Source organism: Bos javanicus, chromosome 11, assembly GCF_032452875.1.
Source record: "Bos javanicus breed banteng chromosome 11, ARS-OSU_banteng_1.0, whole genome shotgun sequence".
In the NCBI taxonomy this organism is placed as follows: Eukaryota; Metazoa; Chordata; class Mammalia; order Artiodactyla; family Bovidae; genus Bos; species Bos javanicus.
The window spans coordinates 75,131,048-75,156,859 of NC_083878.1; the positions used below are offsets into that span (position 1 = coordinate 75,131,048).

The 25,812-nt window shown below is 53.0% G+C and overlaps 1 protein-coding gene across 2 annotated transcripts in view; it reads right to left on the reverse strand.

The window, feature by feature from the left end:
- KLHL29 (kelch like family member 29) overlaps positions 1-25,812 on the reverse strand; it is a 335,083-nt gene that overhangs the window by 17,772 nt on the left and 291,499 nt on the right. For both annotated transcript variants that reach the window (XM_061433195.1, XM_061433193.1), the window contains 3 exons: positions 13,473-13,611; positions 1,880-2,082; positions 500-759 (listed from right to left, as the gene is read on the reverse strand). In XM_061433195.1, coding sequence (XP_061289179.1) covers positions 500-759; positions 1,880-2,082; positions 13,473-13,611 — 602 coding nt within the window. The remainder of the gene's footprint in view (positions 1-499; positions 760-1,879; positions 2,083-13,472; positions 13,612-25,812) is intronic.

Here is a 25,812-nt window from a genome sequence, read left to right on the forward strand (position 1 = left end):
CTCTGGACTCTGGCTCTCATTTCCTCTAGCTGTCCCTTCCAAGGGACTTGCCTTCCCTTCTGACAGGCAAGCGGTGGTTCCCTGTCTCCAGCCTGGTTTCCATTCAGTCCAGGTGCTCCCTCCCCTCTCAACTGCCAGAGCCGGAGTGGGACTCCTCCTGCTGCATTTGAAGGAGCCCAGGGCACCTGACTCAGGCACACCCTTCTCTCCGCAGGGCCCTGGTGATGCCCACTTGACCCTGCGGACTCTCGGTTGGCTTGGGTCTCCTGCAGGTGCAATGCCAGCCCTCGAGAATCCTCTGGTGCCTGATTTCTCTTCTCTCATCCCCCTTCACCCCTCTGCACCATGTGAGCTGGTCTGGCCTCCCTCTGCAAGGCCTGCTGGTTCTCACATGCTCGCACTGCTGGTTAGACCAGGTGGCCCCAACTCCCTGCTCCAGACGTCCTCCCTCACCAAGAGGGAGAGGGGCGGGAACCGGGGCAGGTGGGTTGGGCCCTACCTGCGCGCGAGACACGGGGTCCTTCTTGATCCACTTGATGACGGTCTCATACACTAACTCCTCGGCCTTGGTGTTGAGGCTGTCATTGGAGATGTAGGCGATGAAGTCGTCCTTGGAGATGCTGAGGATCTCCTCCTGGGCTGCCACCTCGGGGAAGATCTGCAGCGCGAAGGCCTTGGCCATGTGGTAGAGCTCGCTGCACTGCATGGCCTCGGCCATGGCCAGCACCCCCAGGCAGTTGCTGGCCGTCAGCTGCTTCTCTGGGGGCAAGAGCACAGGACGGCACCGCTGACTGCAGGGGAGGGGTCCCCGCCCGTTCTCATCGCCTGTCTCTCTGGACCCCTCTCTGAGCCCATGTCCTTGTGACCTGCCTTCAGCATCCAGAGTCCCCATAAGCCCAATTTCCTGTGTCCCTGGAACTTCACATCCATTTTCTGGGTTTTCCTCTGCCCCGTCTCAAACTGACTTTCCTGAGGCCTCCCTCAGCAGAAGGACTGAGACTGAGGTATGGGGTGTCAGCACCAGGCTTAGAGCTTCCTCACTGCCAGGGCATGAAGGAGGCCTGGGCTGGGGGCAGGGGTCACACCGAGGCTTAGGGTGTCTTCCGTAACTGTGACAGACAAGTCTGGGATCACGGACTTCTACTTCAGCGTCATGACAGCAGGAACACCCCTCATAAGCCCATCCACCATCTCCCACAGGGACTCAGCCTCACCCAACCTGACCTCCAGACCTGGGGTCAGTCTGGCCAGGGCTCCTGAAATCTGACTAATGGATCTAGACATGGCTGGGTCCTAGGAGGCCCTTTGCCTTTGTGGACTTAACTCTAGAGTCATAGTTCCTGACTCTTCTAGATGGTCCATTGCCCCAGAGTCACATCTTAGGCCCCTGGCCATCCCCTCACCTGTCCCCGCCCCCATCTCTCTCACTCCACCCCCAGGCTGGTTCTGGTGACTCCCATCTCTGTCCTTCCCTCTCCTGCTCTCACCCAAACTGGGCAGCTCCAAAGTGTAAAGTGAGCACGTTCTGTGGGTTGAGGCCTTGATGGAAGCAACTTAGTTTAGTGTTTAGATAACAGGGCTGTGAAGCCAGGGCATGGGGCTCCCATGAACAGACCATTCACACGGGCCTCTCAGCCCATTTGTTCTCACAAGACTGCCTGGGGGGCCCAGTGTGGCACCTCTGGCCCCAGGGGGAGCAAGGCAGAGAACCCCTCTGTCCACCGGTGAGCAAAGGCCTCTGCCCACAGTTATCCGAATGATCATCTTAAATCTGCTGGGAAATTCAGCTGCATCCCCAGACGACCTGGCTGGGCACGCACGGCCCTCCCCACTCAGGCCTTGAATGTTCCGTTCATTGGTGCTGCTGCCCGTGGCTCACCGAGAAAGGACACGCAGACTTTGCAGAAGGTGTGGAACTGGAACTTGCTGGCCGCCTCCAGCAGGGTCTTGGCGTTGGCCGAGTCGATGACCAGGGAGCCTGTGTACACAAACTCCAGCAGCAGCTCCAGGACGTCGGCCTGCAGGTTGGACAGGACCAGTTCCAGCTTCTCCCGGCCGCATTGGCTGCCGTCTTGCACCGACCTAGGCACAGAGACCAGGGTGTCCTTACCTGCGGGCCCGCGGCCACGGCGCCGCCTCCTCACAGGGCTGGGTCTCCCTGCACACCTCGCTCACAGCCCTTCGTTTTAGGACTCAAGGGACACGGCCAATGACACACCTGAACCTAGCAACCTGACACGGGATCTGAAAGAGAAGAGTCTGACCAGAGACGCCAGAAGAACAGAAAACCCTGCTTATCACTACTCGGCATGTCCATGCAAAAAAAAGATGCAAATCAAAAAGCATGAGCTGTGGATGGGGACGAGGACTAGGACTGGACTTAAAGGGAAACAATACGGTTCGGTTCTGCTGCTGACCCCGGCGTCTCCGCCAAACACGGTCAGCAGGCCCGGGGCCCCAGGGGCCTGGCCTGCCTCGGATGGGAGAGTCTCCAGAGTGACTGAGGCTCCCGACCGGCCGTGATCACAGCCGACCCCTGGATCACCCCAAAGACTAAGGACCCCAAGCCGCCCCGGAACCCTGACTCCAACCCCACCTCTTTCCCCAAAAGCATATTGTTTCCTTTTAGGCATGGAAAGGAAGCCCTTCATGACATTGCTTTGAAACTGAGGACGAGACGAGATAGACGGACAGAATGGTTAGAGCCGGGAGGAGGGGAAGGGAACAACCAAGGACTTCCGCCACAGACAGCCAGCAGCCATGACCTAGGACCTGGCCCGGGGCGGGGCCCTCCTGCCACATGGAACACGGGGTCAGAGGTCAGAGTGGCCTGCGTGTAGAGTGTGCATCGGGCTTGTGAACTGGGGGGAGCGGGGGAGGGACACAAATATATAAATATGTTTATATCTGGTGTCTACAGAAATACAAAACCATTACAAAGGCTCCTAAGGCTTGGCAGCTGCGCCCTAAAGCTGGACCTGAAAGGAAACAGATAAGATGAAGCAAAAATAACACCAATCAAGAAGTGACCAGGAGGAGAAACACCCAGAATGTTAAGAGTCAGGAGGCAGGGTTATCAGAGGTGGATCGGCTTGGCACCCGGTCTTGGCTGCTCTGACCTGTCCTGGTTCCCACACTGAGCCTGGTCCTGCCCAGGGCTGCATTCAGCCACGTGACTGGGAAATTACTGCTGCATTCTCCCTGTCCCTCACCCCACCCTGAGGAGGCCAGGGGCCCAGACTCTTGTGACTGGTCCCTTGGATGTCCCCGTGGCTGGCAGTGGGGGTGTGGAGGTGTGGGGCAAGCAAGCAGGCTGGCCCCAGGGAGGCCGACTCCTGTATGAGCTGGGCGTAAGGGGACCTGGGTGCCCCACCTCTGCCACCCACAGCCGGGCAGCCTTGGTCTCTCTGGCCCTCAGGCTCCTCTTCTGCAAAACAAGAAGACTGGACTGGATGAGGTCTAGAGTCCTGCGGAGCATTTCTGTGATAGAGGCTGGAAAATGCCTTCCCAAGAGACTCTGCTCTACGTGACAGAACCTGAAATGCCGCCATTAGCACAACATTCTCTCTGGTCAGGCACAGGCCTCGCAGGGCCTTCACAACACAAATATGACCTGGCGGGGAACAGGTGAAGCTGTGAGTCTGCATCCAGGTCCCCCATCCCAGGGTACCACGCTGGTCCCCCTCCAGAATGGTTCATCCAACCAGGAGCCTGAAGGGTCTATTCTGCCACAAGTCCTGGGCAGGCCCAGAAAGCTGAGTGGGAAGGTGTAGGCTAGATAGAGCGTCTGAGCAGAGCCCCTTCTCAAGCCCATAGACACACACAGTTTGTGTGAGTTTTAAAGTGTCTTAACACACCTAGTCTTCAGCTGTCAGGGTGGATTTCCATGCTTGGGTGACTTTGTTAAGTATAAAAATGGTTTATTATGGAATCACTTGAAACCACAGACATTCTGAACACCCCAGGCCTCAGGAGCTATCTGGTCAACCTCTTACTCTACTCTGCTTTCATTCCTACCTGCCACTTTCTGCCCCCCACCACCCCCAACACCGTCCTTCATGCTCTGGGGAGGTCACGCTAGGCCACAGCCAGGGCAGGGCTCATGAGGCCAAAGTAGGGCTGCTCCCCTTCTCCAGAGGCTCTCAGGCCCTGCTACCTAGCCCCATCTGGCCAGCTCTCCTGTCTCCCTGCAAACTCTCAGCACAAAATCAGAGAGGAGCTGAGGTGGGACTTTAGGATGTACACACACACGCATGCACACACATGCACTGAAATGCATGTGACACGTGACCCTGAGGACCATGGAGACACCCTGTGGGAAGGGGTGTTGGGCAGATGGAAGGCCAGTGGAGCCCATGGCCCCAAGTGATGGGTCTGGTGGGACCTGTGTGGTTAAACTTGTGGGGAGATGCTTGTCTTGCCCAGAGTCTGAGCCAAGGATAGGTCCTGGGGACACGGTGCTGCCTTATGGCCGAGGAGCCAAGGGTTGCCCAGGGGGGCACAGGGGGATGTTGACCATGGCAGGTGCTGTCCAAGGACTGCTGCTCCTGCGATGCTCAGCTGGGGCTCTGTTCCCCCCACATCCCCCACTACCGGGGCCACCTGTGGAGGGGAGTCAGCCACTTGAGCAAAGGATCTGTGGGCAATGGTTGGAGATCCCTGGGGCCAGATGCCAGACGTTGTAAGCTGAACAACCATTCCCCCTGGCCACAGAGGAGCACGTGGGGATGTCATGGAGACTTTTTTGGGTGGTGGAGTTCAAGATCTGGAGGAGGCAAGGCCCCTGACAGTGAGGTCTCCTGAAGCTCCCTTGCACAGCAGGTTCATAGTCCACACTGGCATTCCTGGGTGGCCCAGGCAGCTGTGGGGGCATAGGGAGGCCAGCGGTCACTCTCCTTCCCTGACCATCAGACTATCTTGGGATAGGACCCTGAGCTCTGTCGGCCTCTTCCCTCTGAGCAAGGACCCGCTGGAAGGCATTACCCTTGAAGGGTGGCCCTGATCACCAGTGGGGAGCAGTGTCCTCCCTAGATGACCATTCTGTCCCTGTCCTAAGCTGGCCCGTGGGCTCTGAGCATCCCAGTCCCCTCAGCCCCATGGAGTATCTGGGGAGCTGCTGGATAATCGGGGTCACGATATGACCTTGGAGAGAGGGGCAGCAGGGCAGGAATGACAGCCTTGGCAGGGTGGGGCTGTGGCCTGACACTGGGGGCAGGAGCATGGGAGTGAGGGGTAGGCTGGAGCTGTCCAGTGCACGCAGGGGCCCACAGGTTCTCTCAGAAGACTAAAACTTCCTGGGGTCACCTTCTCCCAATCAGGGGTATGTCCCCAGGGTATGGGACACAGGTTCTGCTTGGCAGATCTTGGCAGATGTGCTGGGAATGGCTTACCCCAGATGTTAGGATTTTTGTGACCCCACCATTAGCAATTCACTCCTATGGGATAAGAACCGCCTTCTTTAGAATTCAGGACAGAATCTCATCCACCCCCACACACCTCAGAGATCAGATGCATTCATTCTGCAAGCTGGATCTGGAACTGCTGGGGCAGTGGGGAGTGGGGGTAAACACAGAGCAGGGATAGATGTAGATGGCCCCCTGCTCCACTCAGGAGGGTGGCCCCACCCAGGACTCGGGATGTGTGATTCTCTCTCTGCTCTAGTCACACTGCTGTGTTCTCCCAGGAAAGGGTTAGCCTGCCACTCACAAATGCCCAGCTCCTCAGGGAAGGAGGGAGAAACGCATATGGCTAGACTACTGCATTAACTCTACTGGGCTCCCCTACATGCCAGGTCTGTGCCACTCAATTACAGAGATCCTTTTAGCTTCCCCCTGGAGAGGGGGCTGGAGTGAGAAGCTCAGCGTCTACACATGGGGCTTGTGAAAATCAACCTGCACAAAATTTGTCCATCTGTTTTCATTTAGTATGAAAAGAGGAAAGAGTTCAAATGTACTGGTGGCTCCAGAGGCTTAGTGAGAGGAGAGAGAAGGTAGAATGCCAGGTCTCTGTCCCATTTGGTGAGATGCAGGGGCAATGCTCCTTTGGGGTTGGGCGTTGTCTCCCACACTTGTGGCAGGGAGGCAGGGCCTCTGCTGTCTCTAAAGAAGAACAGCCCGGTCCCCTCTGATGGGGCCTGCAGCCCACCAGGCCGGTGAGTGTAGCCAGTGCCCCTACTGGCACCAATGGTCCCCCAGAGCTCCTTGGCTCCTGGGGGAAAAGTGAAGGGACTTCTTCATGAAAGGCAGACCTCAGTCCTTCTCACTGGGGTTGAGAAGTGACTCTTGACGCAGAAGGCTGCCTCCCCAGGACCCCACTAGGTCTTGTTCGGTCGCCAAGTCATATCTGACTCTTTGCGACCCCATGGACTGCAGGATGCCAAGCTTCCCTGTCCCTCACCATCCCCTGGAGTTTGACCAAGTTTATGTCTAGGTCTAGTCTGCTCAAAACATCCTCCTTCCTTCCTGACACTGGGGCTCAGGCCACTGAGCCTCTGTCCTCCTCTCCACTCAGTCCTGCTGGTGTTCCCCTCTAGCCTGGGTGCAGATGGGGCCTGGTTGTCACGCAGCACTAGGCTTCATGTTATCCAAAGACAGGGCTGCAGCTCCTTTTCCTGCTGGGCTTTCACCTGATTGTCACGGGGACTCAGAGTAGGCATAGAAGGATGATTCGACAGCCCTGCCATCTCATCCTGGGCTTTGTGCTGAACTTCCCCATGGCCTTGTGTGCTCTTTTCCCAGCCTCTCTGAGCCTCCTCCAGCCCTCACTCCAGTGGACACAGCCCCTCCTGGGTACGGGGGAGAGGGCTTGTCTCATGGGGGCAGGGGTTATGTCTTTTCTTGGGCAGATTCTGTGGCCAGTTTACAAGCATTTCTAATATATGTGCACACACACACACACACACACAGGCTCTGTGTCCCCTTTTCTTGCACACTTCTACACTGTCAGCCCTGAGATTTTACTTCCCCCTTCCTTACAAACTTTGTGCAGGGGTAGAAAGGATGGTTCTGTTCTTCCCTGGGTCAGAAAATGGGTGTTCACGCTCTTCCAACAACACGAGAAAACTCTACACATGGACATCACCAGATGGTCAACACCAAAATCAGATTGATTATATTATTTGCAGCCAAAGATGGAGAAGTTCTATACAGTCAGCAAAAACAAGACCGGGAGCTGACTGTGGCTCAGATCATGAACTCCTTATTGCCAAATTCAGACTTAAATTGAAGAAAGTGGGGAAAACCACTAGACCATTCAGGTATGACCTAAATGAAATCCATTATGATTATACAGTGGAAGTGAGAAATAGATTTAAGGGACTAGATCTGATAGATAGAGTGCCTGATGAACTATGGACGGAGGTTCATGACATTGTATAGGAGACAGGGATCAAGACCATCCCCACGGAAAAGAAATGCAAAAAAGCAAAATGGCTGTCTGAGGAGGCCTTACAAATAGCTGTGAAAAGAAGAGAAGTAAAAAGCAAAGGCGAAAAGGAAAGATATAAGCATCTGAATGCAGAGTTCCAAAGGATAGTAAGAAGAGATAAGAAAGCCTTCCTCAGAGATCAATGCAAAGAAATAGAGGAAAACAACAGAACAGGAAACACTAGAGATCTCTTCAAGAAAATTAGAGATATCAAGGAAACATGTCATGCAAAGATGGGTTCGATAAAGGACAGAAATGGTATGGACCTAACAGAAGCAGAAGATATTAAGAAGAGGTGGCAAGAATACACAGGAGAACTGTACAAAAAAGATCTTCATGACCCAGATAATCACGATGGTGTGATCACTGACCTAGAGCCAGACATCCTGGAATGTGAAGTCAAGTGGGCCTTAGAAAGCATCACTACGCACAAAGCTAGTCGAAGTGATGGAATTCCAGTTGAGCTATTTCAAATCCTGAAAGATGATGCTGTGAAAATGCTGCACTCAACATGCTACCAAATTTGGAAAACTCAGCAGTGGCCACAGGACTGGAAAAGGTCAGTTTTCATTCCAATCCCAAAGAAAGGCAATGCCAAAGAATGCTCAAACTACCACACAATTGCACTCATCTCACACGCTAGTAAAGTAATGTTCAAAATTCTCCAAGCCAGGCTTCAGCGATACATGAACCGTGAACTTCCAGATGTTCAAGCTGGTTTTAGAAAAGGCAGAGGAACCAGACATCAAATTGCCAACATCCGCTGGATCATCGGAAAAGCAAGAGAGTTCCAGAAAAACATCTATTTCTGCTCTATTGACTATGCCAAAGCCTTTGACTGTGTGGACCACAATAAACTGTGGAAGATTCTGGAAGAGATAGGAATACCAGACCACCTGACCTGCCTCTTGAGAAACCTCTATGCAGGTCAGGAAGCAGCGGTTAGAACTGGACATGGAACAACAGACTGGTTCCAAATAGGAAAAGGAGTACATCAAGGCTGTATATTGTCACCCTGCTTATTTAACTTATATGCAGAGTACATCATGAGAAACGCTGGGCTGGAGGAAGCACAAGCTGGAATCAAGATTGCTGGGAAAAATATCAATAACCTCAGATATGCAGATGACACCACCTTATGGCAGAAAGTGAAGAGAACTAAAAAACGTCTTAATGAAAGTGAAAGAGGAAAGTGAAAAAGTTGGCTTAAAGCTAAAATTCAGAAAACTAAGATTATGGCATCTGGTCCCATCATTTCATGGGAAATAGATGGGGAAACAGTGGAAACAGTGGCAGACTTTGTGGTTTTGGGCTCCAAAATCACTGCAGATGGTGACTGCAGTCATGAAATTAAAAGATGCTTATTCGTTGGAAGGAAAGTTATGACCAACCTAGATAGCATATTCAAAAGCAGAGACATTACTTTGCCAACAAAGGTCCATCTAGCCAAGGCTATGGTTTTTCCAGTGGTAATATATGGATGTGAGAGTTGGACTGTGAAGAAAGCTGAGTGCTGAAGAATTGATGCTTTTGAACTGTGGTGTTGGAGAAGACTCTTGAGAGTCCCTTGGATTGCAAGGAGATCCAACCAGTCCATTCTAAAGGAGATCAGTCCTGGGTGTTCTTTGGAAGGACTGATGCTGAAGCTGAAACTCCAATACTTTGGCCACCTCATGCGAAGAGTTGACTCATTAGAAAAGACTCTGATGCTGGGAGGGATTGGGGGCAGGAGAAGAAGGAGACGACAGAGGATGAGATGGCTGGATGGCATCACCAACTCGATGGACATGAGTTTGAGTGAACTCCGGGAGTTGGTGAAGGACAGGGAGGCCTGGCGTGCTGTGATTCATGGGGTCGCAAAGAGTCGGACATGACTGAGCGACTGAGCTGAAGAGCATGAGGGCTTCAGTTTGAATCCCAGATCTGCTGGTTACTTAGAATCCCTTGCCTCAATCCCTTCATCTGTAGAATGGGGCACCTGCTCGTCAGGTTCAGTGTGGAAACATCTCAGCAGGTCTCCCTGTGGGCTGGGTCTCGGCCTTGTCAGAGGAAGACTAGAGTTTGCAACTAAATAAGGGAAGATGAAGGGCAAAAGGCTGCTGCAGCCTCAGCAAAGGTATAAACCCAGGTGAAGGAGGAACAGGTGGGTCCAGCCTGGAGGCTGGAGAATGGGGCTCTGGGCTGGGGGCTGCTAGGGGAGTCACTGACAGAGCTCTGAGCTGAGAAGGCTGGTCCAGAGGACACTCTGATACCTGGCTCTCCCACTCCTGGTCCAACTGTCATCTTTATTAACTGCAAGCCTGAACATGACACCCCCAGGTTTAGAACAAAGCCCTGTGAGCTGGCTCCTGCCTTCCGCGCCACCTCGTCCCCTCCTTCTTCACTTTACACTTGGCGTTGCAGGGATATCTGCTCACCTGTGCTGCCATCACCCCCCTGCCATCCTGAAGCCGTGAGCTTGTCTGCCTGGCCAATTCCTCTCTGGGTTCAAAACCCAGGCCAGATGCCACCCCTATCCCAGGGGCCGTCTCCAAACTTCCCTCCCTTGTGGAGTCAGGCAATTGGGTTGGGAGCCACTGACCCTCCTCTGCTGCCTTCATCCTGCACTCCCAGTCACACTTTACAGTTTCTTCCTCCCCGAGCCGTGGTCTCCCCAAGGGCCAGCTCCCATCTCATCCAGTGGTTCCCTGTACCCAGGAGGGGCTCTTTGCTTGCTTGCTGGGTGAAGAGTAGGGAATGACTGGGCTCCCCATGTCTGGTCTGTGGCTCCAGGTGAGGGCCTCGTACTGGGGTTGGGGCTGATGCTGGGTCGGGTCCTCAGTGGGTTCAGAGCAAGGACTGCATCACCTGTGCCAGGCTAGAGGCTGGAAGGAGGCCAGCCAGAGCCCCCAGGCCTGGGGTCCCAGGCAACAGAGGGAGGGCCCCTGCCCCTGACAGGGCTTACCTATGCCCTGGGGAAGGGCGGGGCCAGGGTGTCGTGGCCCACAGATGATCCCCACACCTCCGCTTGTGTTAGTGCAGCTGTCTGAGAGGAAAGACCCTGCGTGGGGCTTGGCGGGCAGGGCCTTGCTCTCCTGCTGGGTCATTCTGTCTACCGCACACTAAGTCTCGGGGTCACAGACTCGAGGAGACAGACGTGACATGGCAATGGCAGATGCTCCCTGACCACTAAGAATGTGAAATACTCAAGGGTTTTACACGGCCGGGAGGGAGATCATCTTCCTATAGAGTCTGCTTTCGTCCCCATGGAGGCATCTCCTGGCCTCTGTGGGCAGAAATAGTGACGTGTGCCCATGGTTAGGACGAGAGAAGTAAAATTTTAAATACCTGCAAATTAACAACGGGAATTTTTCTTGGCTGCATCTTGCCTCTTGCAGGATCTTAGTTCCCCCACCAGGGGCTGAACCTGGGTCCCCGCAGTAAAAGTGCCAAGTCCTAACCACTAGAAAGTGAAGGTGTTCATTGCTGAGTCGTGTTTGACTTGGTTAGTTGTGTTTGACTCTTTGCGACTCCTTGGACTATAGCCTCTGCCCATGGGATTCTCCAGGCAAAATACTGGAGCAGGTTGCCATTCCTTTCTCCAGGGGATCTTCCTGACCCAGGGATAGAAGAACCCAGGTCTCCCGTTTTACAGGCAGATTCTTTACCACCTGAGCTAGACGGCCTTGGAATTTTCTGGCATTGTGATTTTGAACTGCAGGGCATTTCTGGGTTCTGCTGTGGCCTCCTCTCCTGCTGAGCGACCCTCCTGTATGCTGAAGACTCAGCCCTGTCTCCCCAGACCTCAGACCTCTGGCTGCCTACCAGTCATCTCAACTTGGGTATCTTCAGGCTGCTGAAAGTTGACAGGCCAAACACTCAATGCATCACCTCCCCCAGCTCGCCCCTGACCTTGGTCCATGGACCTGCCTGTCTGTGCCTGTACTCAGGAAGCCCTGCCCATCCCCTCACCATCACCTTGTGCGAGCAGGAAGGAAACCTGAACATTATTTGAACCAACCTCCTGTTTTACAGATGAGAAACCCTGAGGCCCGAGGGAGAGGACGTGACCTGACTGGGGTCATAGGACAGAGTCAGGGGTAGAACCCAGGTCTCCTGGCTCCCAGCTCTGCTCAGCTCCTGCATCCAGCCTTTCTGGTTAGGGTCACTGAGGCCCATCCTGCAGTTCTCCCATCTGAGGGTGGGCATCTCTGTTCCACTTACCCTGACGGGCTCCACACCCTCAGAGCAAGCCCAGGGCCCTGGCCTGGGGGTCAGGGCCTGCCATGACATCCTACCCTAGCTCACACTTCTCTCTGGGAGGGCCATCTCCTCATCCCCACTGCTCATGACTGTCTCTGTCCTCAGCTTGTTATTCCAGGCAACCCATCCTTTGCCTGAAACATTTTAAAACATTGTAGAACATTCTTTGCATTCCAGAACATTCCAAGCAACCCATCTTTTGCCTGGAATGTTCTTCCTTCTTCTTTTCGGTCTGTCCAAGAAGCCTTCACTACTTTGGGTTCCCACCTAGCTGTGTCTCTTCTCTGTCATGTGCGAGCTTCTGGCTTTACGTGTACGGTCTCTGACAATAGTCAAAGAGCTCCTGCACTCCCCTCGCCCACATCTTTCTAGCCCAGGGCTGGGCCATCGCTAAGTACCAAGCTGCCCCTGTATCCTGCCCCCTCTGTGCTCTCCAGCGATCTGGAGCAGGGACCAAGGCCGAGGATGCCGGTTTTGCAATCCAGCGGCCAGGTGCCGGCCACTGTCAGTTGAGAATTTGCCAAGAGTGGCAGCACAAAGACCTCCTTTGGCCCGAAGAAGCCACTGGCCGTGCCCCTTCACCCCAGAGCTCGTGCCCCAACCCCTGTGCTCGGTCAGAGAGAACCCAAGCACCGGGGGCGGGAGAGCCGAGCTATCCATGGGACTGGAAGTCACAAAGAGCCTGCCCGTTCCTGCATGGCTGGGGCCAGCGCGGCTGCGCGGGGCTTGCACGCCAGGCAGCTCAGCTCGAAGTGAAAGGACACAACAGATTGGAAAGGAGATGCCGGCCAGTGTGCCATCCTGGAACAAAACACAGTCACTCTGGGGTTAGTTGGCAAGTCCAAACACAGCAGTGGGAAGCAAGCAGAGGTCTGTCCTCCCACTCTGAGCACAGTCCCGGCTCAGCGTCCGCCCCGGAGAGGCTGCAAGGCAAAATGAGCAGCGGCATTAATCTGCTGATGGGTGAGAGAAACAGGAGCGTTACCCTGGGCCGGCCCCCTCGTCTGCTGTCCCTCACTAAGGCGCTAGAAGGTGGCCCCTGACTTCTTTGCAAGGGTATGAAGCAGACAAGGTAAAAAAAAAAATCAACATAATGGAAAAAAAAAAAAAAAAAAGATGCTCATGCACCATTAAGACTCATTCAGGTAGAAATAGCCGGGGCAGAGGGTAGGAGGGGAGGGGAGCAAAGGCTGAGAGAGACCGTGTTTAGGACACACCTGGTCTGTGCTCAGAAGGGCTGGCTTAGGCTCAGTGTACAAGTATCGAGACATGCAGCGTGAATGAGGCTTTGGCTACAAGTCAGTTCTCCCTGACTTGGGCTGTTGGAAAAGCGGCCCCGTGGGTGCCTCGTGCTCCTCGGTGGGGGACGGTCTGGTCGCTGTGCTGTCCTGGCATTAAGTTCACTATCGACAGCAGTGGTGATGGTGCTGGGGACCTGTGCTGGCCCAGCGGGGGCAGTGTGCAGTGGTCCCTTAGAGTGGAGTCTGCAGTCCTCCTAACCTCAGGGAGGGCTTGTGAGCCACTGAGAACGCAGGATCCTCGAGGGTGGGGTGGAATGTTGCCTACTGCTGGCAGAGGCCCCCCAACCCCAGGGACCAGCGAAGCTGTGTGGGATGGGCTGGGGACAGTGGCTGCTCTGAGGCTGTGTGTGAGAGGGCACTGGGAGGAGGAGGGGAGGAGAGATGGCTACTGGCTCTGTGACAGGGAGTCACGCTTCAGGAACCTGTAAGAGAGGGGAGGAGAAAAGCGACACAAAAGCGTCCTACAAAGGAACAGACCCGACCACAGCTGGAAGGAAGGCAAACCTTTGAATCAGGTCCTTGAAATACAAGCTGCAGGAAGCTAGAACATTTTGGTGGACTTCAAACTCTCTGCCTTCAACAACAATTTTCAGGTCTGTAAACGCTTTCGCTCTGCGCTGCTGGTTCAATTCCTTCAACATTTCTGCAGAACAGAGAAGACAGACAGGGCCAGGTTCCCATTAAGAGTTTTTTTTTAATTAAATTTTTTTTTCAAGAAGTAGAGAAATAGGAAAATACTTGATACTGTTTCTTGGCAAGACTGGCTCAAACACTGACAGTCAAAAGAAGTCACAAACAATGCGTAAACAAGCAGCAACTGGGAGGGGTCACATAATCAAAGGAATAACGACTTTCAAAAGCAAAAAAAAAAAAAAAAAACAACCAAACACAAAACAACAACAAAAAAACCCAGAAACTAAAAAAACCAAACCCAGAATTGAAAGGATGGGAGAAAAGTTTCCCATACCGACAATTGGAAACACAGAGAATACATCATCATAGACAACTGAAAACTGGAATTTAACTACAGAACAAGTTCTCCAAATGCCAATGAGTGCCGATGTATCTGATACCAAGTAAAGCATGGCATTGTGATGTAAGATGGGCTGGATATGGTTCAAAGGAATAAAAACCACAAAACCTGCAAAAACAGCGTCCCTTACGTTAGATACTCACATCCATGGCTGGGGCGAGCTCCTTGGGGAGGGGCCCCCAAGAAAGTAGGGGTGGAGTGGGGGCCTGATGAGCACCTCCCTTTCACACTTCTGGGGCTGATGTGGGGGTTTGGGGGTGAGGGTGGGGAAGCAAGCCAGGGGCAAGGATAGTCTATACCTCCTCCCACTTCCTGAGTCATCCTCTCAGGACCCCCTCCCCTCACTGCGTCTTCAGCACAGGAGAGCCTGGCTTGCAGCCCCAGGAGGTTCCAAGAAGTGGCCTTCCAGCCTGACGCACACCTACCTTGGTCTGGTGTCTTGGCCACCTGGGCCCGGCACAGAGAGTGCCCCAGGTGCTTGGGCTCCGAATGTGGGCATGTCAGAAGCTTCTCCCAGACCCACTTCAAGGCTCAGAGGAGGGAAGGAGGAGAGCCTAACAGCTATTCTGCTTAGTTTATATAAACACTCTCACTTACAAAGTTAAAGCCTTCAGAGGAGCAACACTCCCACCAGCCTTGCCCAGCCTGCCTGCCCCCCAACCTGACCTCCTCCTGGATAGAGCCTGCCTATAGCTTTCCTGGTAGCTGGACATCAGAGGTCCAGATTCTTGGGCTAGAATGACCTAGACTATTCAGCAGCTGAATGGGAGAGGGTGGTCTGCAGAACTGAGCCCCATGCTCTAAGTCCCCCACTGGAACCTCGAGCCCCCTGGGTGAGTCTTTGCAGCACCCTGGCTGGTGTTCTGCAATTACCCTCCAGTGGGCCTTGCTCCAGCCTGACCACTCATCTCTGTCCTCCTGGGCCCTCATCAACTGCCTGCCACAATACCTGCCGAGCCCAGCTCATTCTCTGACATTTACCAAGGCCCTGTGCTTCCTGAGCCTCTGTTTCTATGTCTGTAAAATGGGGATGGAGGCTCCCTCTGTCCCATTCCCAGAACTTGGTGAAGATCAGATGCTCACAATCAGGGATGGGCAAGAACTTGTGGGCTTTGAGGTCAGCCAGACCCTTCGAGAGGACACACTGGGAACTCAGGGGGTGGGTACCGAGGGCTCGGGCAATGCCAAATCACTGTCCCTCACCAAACCAACATCACTCTGAGCTGGGGTCGCCGCAGGGCACCTACAGGAGTGTGTGTGTGTTGGGGAGGGCATTCATTTGCTGGGGACTCTAAAGGCTTCCATGGATGTGCTCCAACCTGGAGCAAGGGAGACCAGCAGGGCGCAAAGCCCCAGGTGGAGGGCAAGGGGGACACGGTGGGGCGGATACAGGGGACAGACACAAGGCCTGGGGGAGAGACAGAGATGTGATGGGAGGACAGCAGGGGGTCAGATCTCAAAACCCTGTGAGCCAGCTTAACGCTCTGGGCAAAAGGAAGTCAGCAGGGGTTCTGTGCAGGGGGTGGCCAGGGTGGATTCCAACGGTCATGGCAGAGGCAGTGTGCAGGGAAGGAAAGCACCCTGTGGAGAGAGAGCTGGGCCTCAGAGCCAGGACTGGGGGAGACCCTGAACTCTCCTATCGGTGTGTGACCTTGGGAAAGTTACCCAGACTCCCCAGAACTTCCATGTCCCCTTCTGGTGAAAATTAATGGCACTATCCTATGGTCAGCTGTTAGCCCTGAGCTCAGCACATGCTAAACACTCAGTGGTGGTAAGTTCGATGTTTTTGTTGATGGTGGTGATCACTCTGCAATCCAAGTGAGAAGTGACAAAGGCCTGAGCTACAACGGTGACAGAAGGACCAGAAAAAAACACAAGTATTTAGGCCAAGGGTACCATGGCTCCAGGATTTTGGTCATCTGATGCAAACAGATGACTCATTGGAAAAGTTCCTGATGCTGGGAAAGATGGAGGGCAGAAGGAGAAGAGGGAGTCAGAGGATGAGATGTCTGGACAGCATCAGCGATGCAATGAACACGAACTTGGGCAAACTCCAGGAGATGGTGAGGGACATGGAAGCCTGGCGTGCTGCTGTCCATGGGGTCTCAAAGAATCGGACATGATTGGGTGACTGAACAACAACCACCACAGCCATCAGTTCTGCAGGAACCATAACAGGGTTGGGGTGCATGAAGACCACTTCCCGCTTCTGGGGGGACCTCGGGAAGGGAGAGGGTGATGAATTCAGCTGCGGGGATAAGGTTGGGGCCGTGGGACACCTGGGGAGAGTTGGCACTGGGGACCTGAAGCACACAGCCTGCTGGGGTGGACCCGACTCAGGAAGAACCTGCAGGGTTGGGCTGGGTTAAGGCTGAACTGCTGTGTTCGTATCGCACATTAGCTCCACAAAAGAGCCCCAGCTGAATTTATTCCCGAACTGTGAGCCACATGGATGATGTCACCTTTTGGAGTGAAATCCCATGGGTTGATCGGGTGGGGGGTACGGAGGAGAAAGAGCTCTGGGCTGGAATTTCTGGTTCTTGTTCCAGCTTTGCCACTAATTGGCTGGGTGACCCTGGGCAAGTTGCTCCAGCTTTTGGCACTCAGTTCCCCCAAGCACCATGGGCATGTGCTCTGGTGGCCCCAGTGGTCACTGCATTGAGAGATGGATACGGCCCCAGATGCCTTCTGAGTTAACCCTGCTCAGGCAATGGGGAGAATGCAGGGCTAGCTGCACAGAACGCCACGCCTTCTGGGCCCAAAGCATTCTGATTGTTTTGGAAAATTTTCCTTCAAACTAAATTCCCAGGGATGATTTCATCTGCAGTCCCGGCCCCAGCAGCGATGCCTGCTCCCCAGGCTGGATCTGGGAGGTTCTTGGAGAGCCAGGTCCTTGGAACTGTGGGCGCTTCCTACCCTCGCTTTGCGGAAATCTAGTTTTAATAGCTGGGCAAGATTACTCAGTTTCAGGAGAATTTTTCAATTTATGAAAGGGCTCACCAGGGGAGTCCTTCTCACAGCAGGGCCCCGAGTGCATTGGAAGTATTGATCAGTCAGTACGTGCTTACTGCTGCTGGCTGAGTGCCCAGCTGGAGAGCGGGCATCTGGGGACATGGTGACTGAGGATCCATGGGAGGAAGCCAGGATGGGCTCTGGGCACAAGCTGCCCCCCTGCCTACCCTGTCTTGGTAAAGGAAACCCTTTCATGTCTGAAGGGCTTCAAGGCCTGTGAGTTCCTGGAGAAGCCTTCAGACCAGCCACATAGTGCCCAGCTTGGGTGGTCTGCAGGCCTCAGGGCAGAGCCTGGCAGGGGGTATGTCTTCAAATTGGATTCCACCGCAAGCAGAATAAGCCTCGACTTGTGAAGGAGGACAGGCCTTGACCTCAAGGTTCAAGGCTGGCATCAGGAAATTGTTTCCTGGTCTTCTTGGCTTTGAGTGGGGACCCCACACCCTTGCCTTGACCACCCAAGTGGCTCCCCTGTGCCCTCCACCTTGCCCCTCCTTGGGAAACTCCCTCAGCTCAGACCACCCAGAAGAAAGCATGGGCCCACCTGTTCACTAGGCTTCTCCCTGCTCCTCCCTTCCCCTCCCACCCAGTCCTACCTCATTTACCACCTAGAAATCTCTGCACTGATTCACTTCTGATCCCGTTCATATCAGCGCCCCATCGGAGCTGCCATCCTCTCTTACCTGAGTCCCTGCAACAGCCTCCAAGTCTGTCTACTCTTTTCTGACCTGTTCCCCCTCCAAGCCCCCTCCACACAGCAGCCTGACGTCAGCCTCTGCTTAAGTATTTCCATGGTCAGCCATGGGAGCCAGACCCTCTGTGATGTCTCCCTACCCCACACCCAGCTCCTCCCCTCTCCGTGAGCCCTTCACTCCTCACCGAAGCCTCACTGAACCCCAGGCAGGTCCCCCTCCATCCTTCACTCGTCTCTTTGCCTCTCTGCTCAGGTCTTTCTTCCTCTCTGCTTCTTTGGCCTAATCGTCGTTTTCCCTTGCAATACCAGTTAAGGTATTATTTTTGTCCCAGGCCTCATTGCCTCTTTCCCGTATTCCCTCCAGATTTCTTGGCCCTCCACTGTCCTTGGCATCCCGTGCTTACTTCTTTAGAGCATGCTGTGTGTTGTAATTATTTATTTACATGGATGTCTCCTGCACAGGACTGTATCTTATCCTCAACACTTAGCACACGGCCTGACATATATATACAGCCAGTGTGCAAGATTGCAAAAATTCTTTGCAGCCCCTTCCATCAAAGGGTAGAGTTATTTGCCCCACCCTTTGAATCTTGACTGGACTTGTGACTTGTTTCAGACCTGAAAACTTGGTTGAAAGGACACTCTGTGAGGGTGAGCCACAGCCTCAAGGGGCTTTGCTTGCTTTTGCTTATTTTTTTTGGGAATTCACGCCCCCACCACCATTTGATCACTCCTGGGCTACTTCTGTTGGAGGATGAGAGAACACTTGCAGCAGAGGTGAGCCTCACAGATGAGCCATTTAGACCAGCCAGCCCCTGTCAAGATCAGCTGAGTCTGATCCAGGACACCTGAGCCCAACCTGAACAGTGCTGTGCTTATTGTGCTTAGTTGATCAGTCATGTTTGACCCTTTGCGACTCCATGGACTGTAGCCCGCCAGGCTCCTCTGTCCATGGGGATTCTCCAGGTAAGAATACTGGAGTGGGTTGCCCTGACCTCCTCCCAGGGATCAAACCCAGGTCTCCCGAATTGCGGGTGAATTCTTTACTGTCTGAGCCACTAGGGAAGTGGTTGTTGTTTTAAGCCACTAAATCTTAGAATTATTTGTTATGCAGCAACACCTAACTGATATCGAAGGCATGAATAGATGATGAACTCAAATGCTCAGAGAACTTCCTTTGTGTCTGTTTCTCCTTTGCTGGTTCAGTTTGAAGTTCATTCTTTCCACTGTTGTTGTAAAATTACCATCCTAACCATTTTTACGTTCAGCTGTGTTAAATACATTTTATTACTCTACGTTATACGTTTAACTGTTATATATTATACATTTTACTGCTGCGCAGGTTTCATCTTGCTAAACTGAAATTCTGTACCCCTTAAACTACAACTCCCTGTTCTCCTCTTTTCACATCTTTTTGTCTCTATAAACTTGACCATTCTAGGTATCTCGTATAAATGGAATTGTGTAGTATCTGTCTTTTTGTGACTGACTTATTTCACTTAGCACACTGTCCTCAGAGCTCATCCATGTTGTGGCATGTGTGAAAATGTCCTTCCTTTCTATGGGAAGAACAGATAGGCTTCTTTTCTTCCTTTTTAATTTTTTTTTTTTTTTTTTTGACTGTGCCTCTTGGCTTGTGGGATCTTAGTTCCCCAACCAGGTATTGAATCATTGTATGTACTGACCACCTTCTGCTTATCCATTATCTGTCAATGGACCCCTGGGTCGCTTCTTTCTTTGAGCTGCTGTGAAAAGTACTGCTGTGAGGCTAATTCTTTTTTTTTTGAAACCAAGCATTTATTTATTGATACCTAGTCATAGACATCTCTAAATTCCTTGTCTCAAACTTCATTTAACTTGATTAGGGTAACCCAGCTCTATGAATCAAGCAGCCAGTGGCATCAGAGAGAAAGGAGACGGCAGACCCTGAGAAGGGTCTGTCTGGGGCTGGAGGCTTTGCTTGTTTGTGTGTGTTTTTTGTAATGGAGGGAGCTTTATTTATTTCTTTAATTTATATGTCACACTGCACGACTTGTGGGATCTTAGTTCCCTGACCAAGGATTGAACTCAGGCCGTCAGCAGTGAGAGCTTGGAGTCCTAGCCATTGGATCACCAGGGAATTCCCTGGATGCTTTGCTTAGAGAAGAGCGAAGCCACAAACAGAACCAAGACTGGAGATGAAGTTGCAGCCAAACTTCTGCATATTTTTCACCAAACGACACAAGTTATTTGTCAGAGACTAATGGGCTCGTTCCAGCTGGACTGGAAGGGCTGTCTGAGGTGGTAATAAAGAGGAAGAGATGTCAAATATTAAAAGGCAACGAATTTCAGTGGCTTTGCAGCAGAGAAGTCCATTAACTTAGAGCCCCGAGAAAGGTTGTGCTGCCAAATAATTTTTTTCAGAGCTCAAGTAAGAACCCAGCTAGGTGATAAATGCACCCGATTCCATTGGTCTTTATGACACATATTTGATAAAGGATCTGAAACAATTATAAACTCAGAGCAGTTGTGAAATATACTGAGAAAGCCCAGCAAAGGCTGTGTCACGCACACCCAGCGGATAATTTATTCGGGAGCAGGAGCCCGATGAATGTCGACACCGTGGGGACAAATGGTGGCTTTACACAAACACAGCCTCCTGCTGCTTCTTTCACAGGCAGTCAGGGAGTGGCTGGGCTGCCAAGCGGGACACCGCTCTTTCACTTTTCCCCTCCTCCGCCGTCACATATACACATCTCCGCCTTCTCCTTTTACAAAGAAGAACTGGGCTCAGAATCAGTCTTGAGAGCCAGCTGGGTTCCAGCTTTCTGGTAAGATGGAATGAAACCTGTGGGCTGCACGCCCAGCCTGAGTCGGAAGGATAGGCCTTCTCCTGGGAAGTCACGCTGTCTTAGCCCCACCATCCCGAGGGCAACCCCTCCCTGCAAACGGGATTCTCTAGAGAAGCCTTCCTGCCTGACTCAGTGTTTTAGTCAGGTTGTCTGGTTGTCCAAATGGAAATTCCTGCCATTTACCTGAAAGGGAACAAAAGCCCTAAGAGCAGTCACCACCTCCCAGCAGCCTGCCTTTTCCAAGTTGTCCAACCCTGGGTGACAGATATTTCTCAAGCAGTGACATTTGGCACCCAAGGTCCTTTCTGTCCCTACAGCCCCTGCCCCAGGGCTGCACACCTCTGGGTGTTGGTTAAGCCTTTGCTGGGCAGAATGAAGTTTAACTTCCAGTTGGAACATCCTCATGGCCTCCAAGAAGATATAAAAATCATCAAAAGTTTTCTCCTTAAAATTTCTGGAAGCCCTCCTAAAGCTAACAGGGACATCCCCTTCTCTTCCTCTGTCTCTTAGATTTGAGGACTGACCAGAGGCAGCTGCCAGCCTGGCTGTGGGGGAAACATGACTGGGAGACTTAGGTCAAGCCTCAGAATCACCATGATTGCCCTGTGACCTTGAGGAAGGGCTCTTTCCTCATCTAGAGACCCACCTAGGCAAGGAATGCTTGATCCCTCATTGCTAAACTCCTCCCAGTGACTCCCAGAACCGTGTAGGACCTATTCTTAATCTTTGTTTATAGCTTTTATTTATGTCCCCACACCCCTCAGCTCTCTCTCTGAATTCATACCCACTATGTCCTGTTCCTTCACTTTGGTTGTTTCTTTCTGACCCTTTGGCCAAGTATCCCCCAACCCTTGTTTTCTTAAAGTCTCATCCATCCCTTAAGCCTCAGCTTAAATTTCATCCATTAAGAATTCTAACCCAGTTCCCTGATCACAGACCCCTTCAGTGGTCCCATGAGACTTTGTTGGTGACTCAATTGCAGTAGAGATTCCTGGCTGCCTAGTTCCAGAGGAATGCCTACCTGTCTGTCTCCTTTCTAGGGTGTGATCTCCCAGAGGGCTTGTTTCTCTGCAGCCCCTATACCCCCTGAACACTTGACACCATGTTTTGCACGAAAAGTTCCTCTCTGATTGGAATTCAGGGTGTGTTACAGACCAGATGCATTCATGTTCTGGGTGGTAAGAATAGCTTGCCCAAAACATGATCCAAATGAACCATTTGAAATGTCACACTTCTGTGGAATCAAAGGGAAAGAATGTGAAAACCAAACCCCTTCTAACTTCAGGAGACATGAATGTTAATAATAATGATGATGACCCCATACTTTGTATGGCATCTCTGGCTGCTCAAGCATGACTGCACTCACTGGGTCCTCCTCAGGGAAGGGTTTATTTTCTTCTGTCCCAGCTTCTGTGGCTTTGAAGAGCCTTAAAGGCCCTCCTGGGAAAGACTGACTAGCCCACCAGCTCTGTTGAGCACAGGTGCAGCCTGGAACCCTCAGGCAACTCTTCACAACAGGGAGTTTCGCACACAGTGGCCAGAGGGAGGAGGTCCCCTCTCAACATTCGAGGGTCCCAGCTGCCTGGATGGTAAGATCTGCCCACGTGTAGGCCAATAACTTCACTAACTGCTCTGGCCTGTGACCTGGGGATAAGAGTCAAAGGGAATGGCATTTTGTTTGGGGAGGGATGAAGGAAGGCAGGGTGGGGAGTAGAGTGTTAGAATCCCAGCACAAGCTTGAGGAGCCTTGCCAGAAGGCTGCAGAAGTGGGGGCAAAGCTTTGGCTGAGCAGGGAAGGCCACTGGGCAAACCCTGAGGCTGCATCTGGAGGAAGGTGCCTGGTCAGGTCGACACTGGCAGCTGTTAGTCCTTCCTGCCCTGCTAAAGAAGGTTCTACCTGGCTCCGTCCCCTGCTTCAAGGAAGCCAAGGAGGTGATGGGAATACTCTGAGCAGGAGAGGATGAAAAGGTCATTGAAGGAGGGAGGAGTCAGAGAGATCTTGGACGGAGGCCAGGGCTTAGGAGAGTTGGGTGAGAAATGAAGTCAAGAGCAGAGTGCAGAGAGGTTGGCCGGGAGCTGGAGCGGGGATGGCCAATGTGCAGTGAATTAAGATCCATGTGAGTCAAGTCAGGATGGTGAAAGTGGGGTTCCCAAGGGCCTGGTGGGAGCCCAAGGCAGATGATCTGGGAGCAGCCAGGGGTCAGGGGTTTTGGAGGGAAGGTGGCCCCCTCAAGGAGCTAGAACTTGGTTAGAATTTCCTTAGGGAGGTGGACACTGGGAGGAGCCTTGGTCCTTGGGACTAGGGGAGGACAAGATTGGGTCTGGCAGCAGGGACACAGTTGAAACAGATGTCTGAGGCTGGGGATGGGGAGCACTCTCCTCTCTCTATACTCTCATAGTGCTCTGTGTCCCTGTTAACTTGGTTCTGCCTATAGTGTATTTAAAGACAGCTTCTTTTCCATCAGAGAGTAGATTCCTGGAAGGTGGGGGTGGTTCTTGGCTACAGAAACTGGAGTCAAGAGGCCAGGACAGATAGGGACCAAGTGAACGAACCAAGTTCAGCACCTTGGAGAGCTCCAAGTGCCCCGGGGTGCAGGCAGTAATGGGCAGGGCTTTAGAGAGGTTAGGGGCACCCTGGAGCAGGAGACTGGGTCCACAGTTGAATGAGGCTGAGACATGGATGTCCTTTTTGGAGGCAGACTCTGGGAACTTCGGGTACCTTGTGTCTGTTTGGCTCACTTATTTATCCATTAAACAGGTGTTGTTTGTCTCCCGTGGGCTGGTCACTTAGTGGGTTCCCCAGGACACATGTGAATGCACATGTTTGCAGATCTGAGGGGTTCACTGTAACAGGGGACACACTAAATAACTGTGATGCTGGGTGAGAAGGTTTAGAGGGGCAAGCACTGGGCAGGGGACACATGGGAGGGGGCTGACTCTGCTCCGTGGAGAGCAGAGAGGCTTCCATGGGGCTGGTGATGGTGAAGGAGCTGACCAGGTGGGCTGCAGGGGCAAGGTGTGAACCATAGGGAAATGTATGTGTGTGTTTAAGTGTGTTAAGTATGTGGGCATGAATGTATGGTGTGTGTGAGCATATGATGTGTGTATGAGCATGCCTGTATGTGTACGAGCATATGTGTGTGTGTGAATGTGTATGTTTGAGTATGCAGTGTGAGAAGCAGGCAGGCCTGTACTAGGCTGTGAAAGAAACAAAGCCTTCCCAGGTCTTTATCCCAGAGAAGTCTGGATGCCATGGGTGGGTTTTACGAGAGGGAATGAGAGAATCAGTCTTGTCCCTTACACTTAAAAAGGCTGCTCAGACTCAACCATGAGGGGTCTCGCCCCTCACCTTTGGGGCCACCTACTTCACACTGTGCCTGTCCCCACCACCCCTGGCCTTTTGCCCACCAGCAGCCTTTCCCTTTTTCCTGACAGCCAGTCTGCTCTTCCAACCCTTTCTGATGCCCTTCCCCTGAATTTCCCCAGGCACATAGTCAACTGGCCAAAGCACATTTGTCAGGTACCTTCAAGGTGCAGAGCACTAGGTTGAGAGCCAGGCTCGGGGGTGGGAGCTGCAGTAGCTGAGCGGGTGAGGCAGTAGCTGAGCCAGACTATCCCTGTCTTGGGGGAGAGTGCGGCTCAGTGGGGACAAAAGGCACCCATGGTGAGGAGCTGGAGAAGAGCTACATACATACTTAGCCGTGGTGCTGAAGGCTGACTGAGGAGGGAGAGATGGGCGGCCCTGGGATGACCAGACAGAGCAGGGGGTGGCAGGTGATGATGGGCTATGTCACTGTGGAGAACCAAAGGCACACGAGGAGGGGTATTACTCTTAACCTACTAGCTCACAGGCTAACACACATTTACAGAGGACCTACTATGTGCCAGGCCCTGGACTATGAAGATAAACCAGTTTCCATCGCCAAGGAGCTCACAGTCTGATGGGGGAGGGAGACGTTGCAGTGGACATATGTCAGTTTGGTTGCTTGGCATCGGAGCCCCCTTTCTACTGGGGAGAACCCCACGCTGGGTGGGGAACTGGACCTTGTCCCCATGGGAGTGGAGTGGAGGTGGCTCCCTGGCTACCAGCATGTTGCCATGAGTCCTGGGCTCAGCCAGTCTGAGGCTTGTGCTCTGGACTTGGCGGTTCCAGAGAGGCGTGTAGGGCCAGCCAGCGATGACTATAGTGGTGGTGGTGACTGTTCAGGCTGGTGGGTCAGTGGTACTTGAGCAGCAGGGGTAGGCGAGATGGTGCCAGTGCAGAGTTCCAAGCAGAGTGGCGGGACGACTGCTCAGCCTTGGATAAATCCCTGCTCTGCTGAACTCCATCAGAGCTGCAGTCTGTGGCTGGCGTCCCAGGACCCCGGGTGGGACAGACATGAACGCACCTGTATTACATTGTGTAGTGAACGCTCCTTCCGCGGGGCTCCCCGGGGTGTGTGGGGAGCATGGGGTACTGGGGGGAGGGGGTCTGTCTGTGCGGAGGCCTGGAGCCCTGTATTAGTGCACAGCAGGGGCGGCTGGCAGTCAAGTAGGGCTGGAGCAGGGGTTGGGGACAGGCAGGATGGAGGCTGGACCGCAGCGAAGCCACAGTTCCCATGACAGGCTTGATAAACTGTGCTTAGAACTTGTAGACTGTGGGCCTGGGAGGGAAATTTCAAAAAGTGACCCCAGTCACCTGGGGCACAGAGGGTTGAGATGGAAGGGGACAAATGACTGGAGACCCTGCCCCGAGGTGTGCTGCTGTGGGCAGGTAGTGGAGGGTGAGGCCTGGCCTAGAGCCCGGAGGATGGTGGAGAGGCCCTGAGGTCTGCAGGGGAATCAGAATCACAGGACTTGGAGAGTCCATGGAGGGCTGGGGCCCAGGAGAGGACTTCTGAGTACAGTCCCTGCCTTTAGTGCTCTAGGGTCCCCACCTCCGGGCGAGGCCTGAGACATGACATTCAGAAACCAGGTGCTGGCTGCTGCTTCCGTTCCTTCTGCATCGTTGGACCAACCCCTCAAACAGTGGGGCCCCAGGCCTTGCCTCTGGGGCTCCAAGGACAGAGGCCCTCTTCTGAGGAGAAGCCACAGTCTGTGCTCTCTTCTGGGCTCTGTTACCATTTTACAGCTTTCTGATTTACCATTCATTATTTTAGGGGCAAGATGTCAGCTTTCTGAATACCCGTGAGATCCTAGAGCAAGGCCATGCCAGAGAATTTGAATAAAAAGATGTCAATACTGAACATGCCCCCAGATAGATATGAACTCAGAGCTCAACTAAGGTACCCAGGGAGC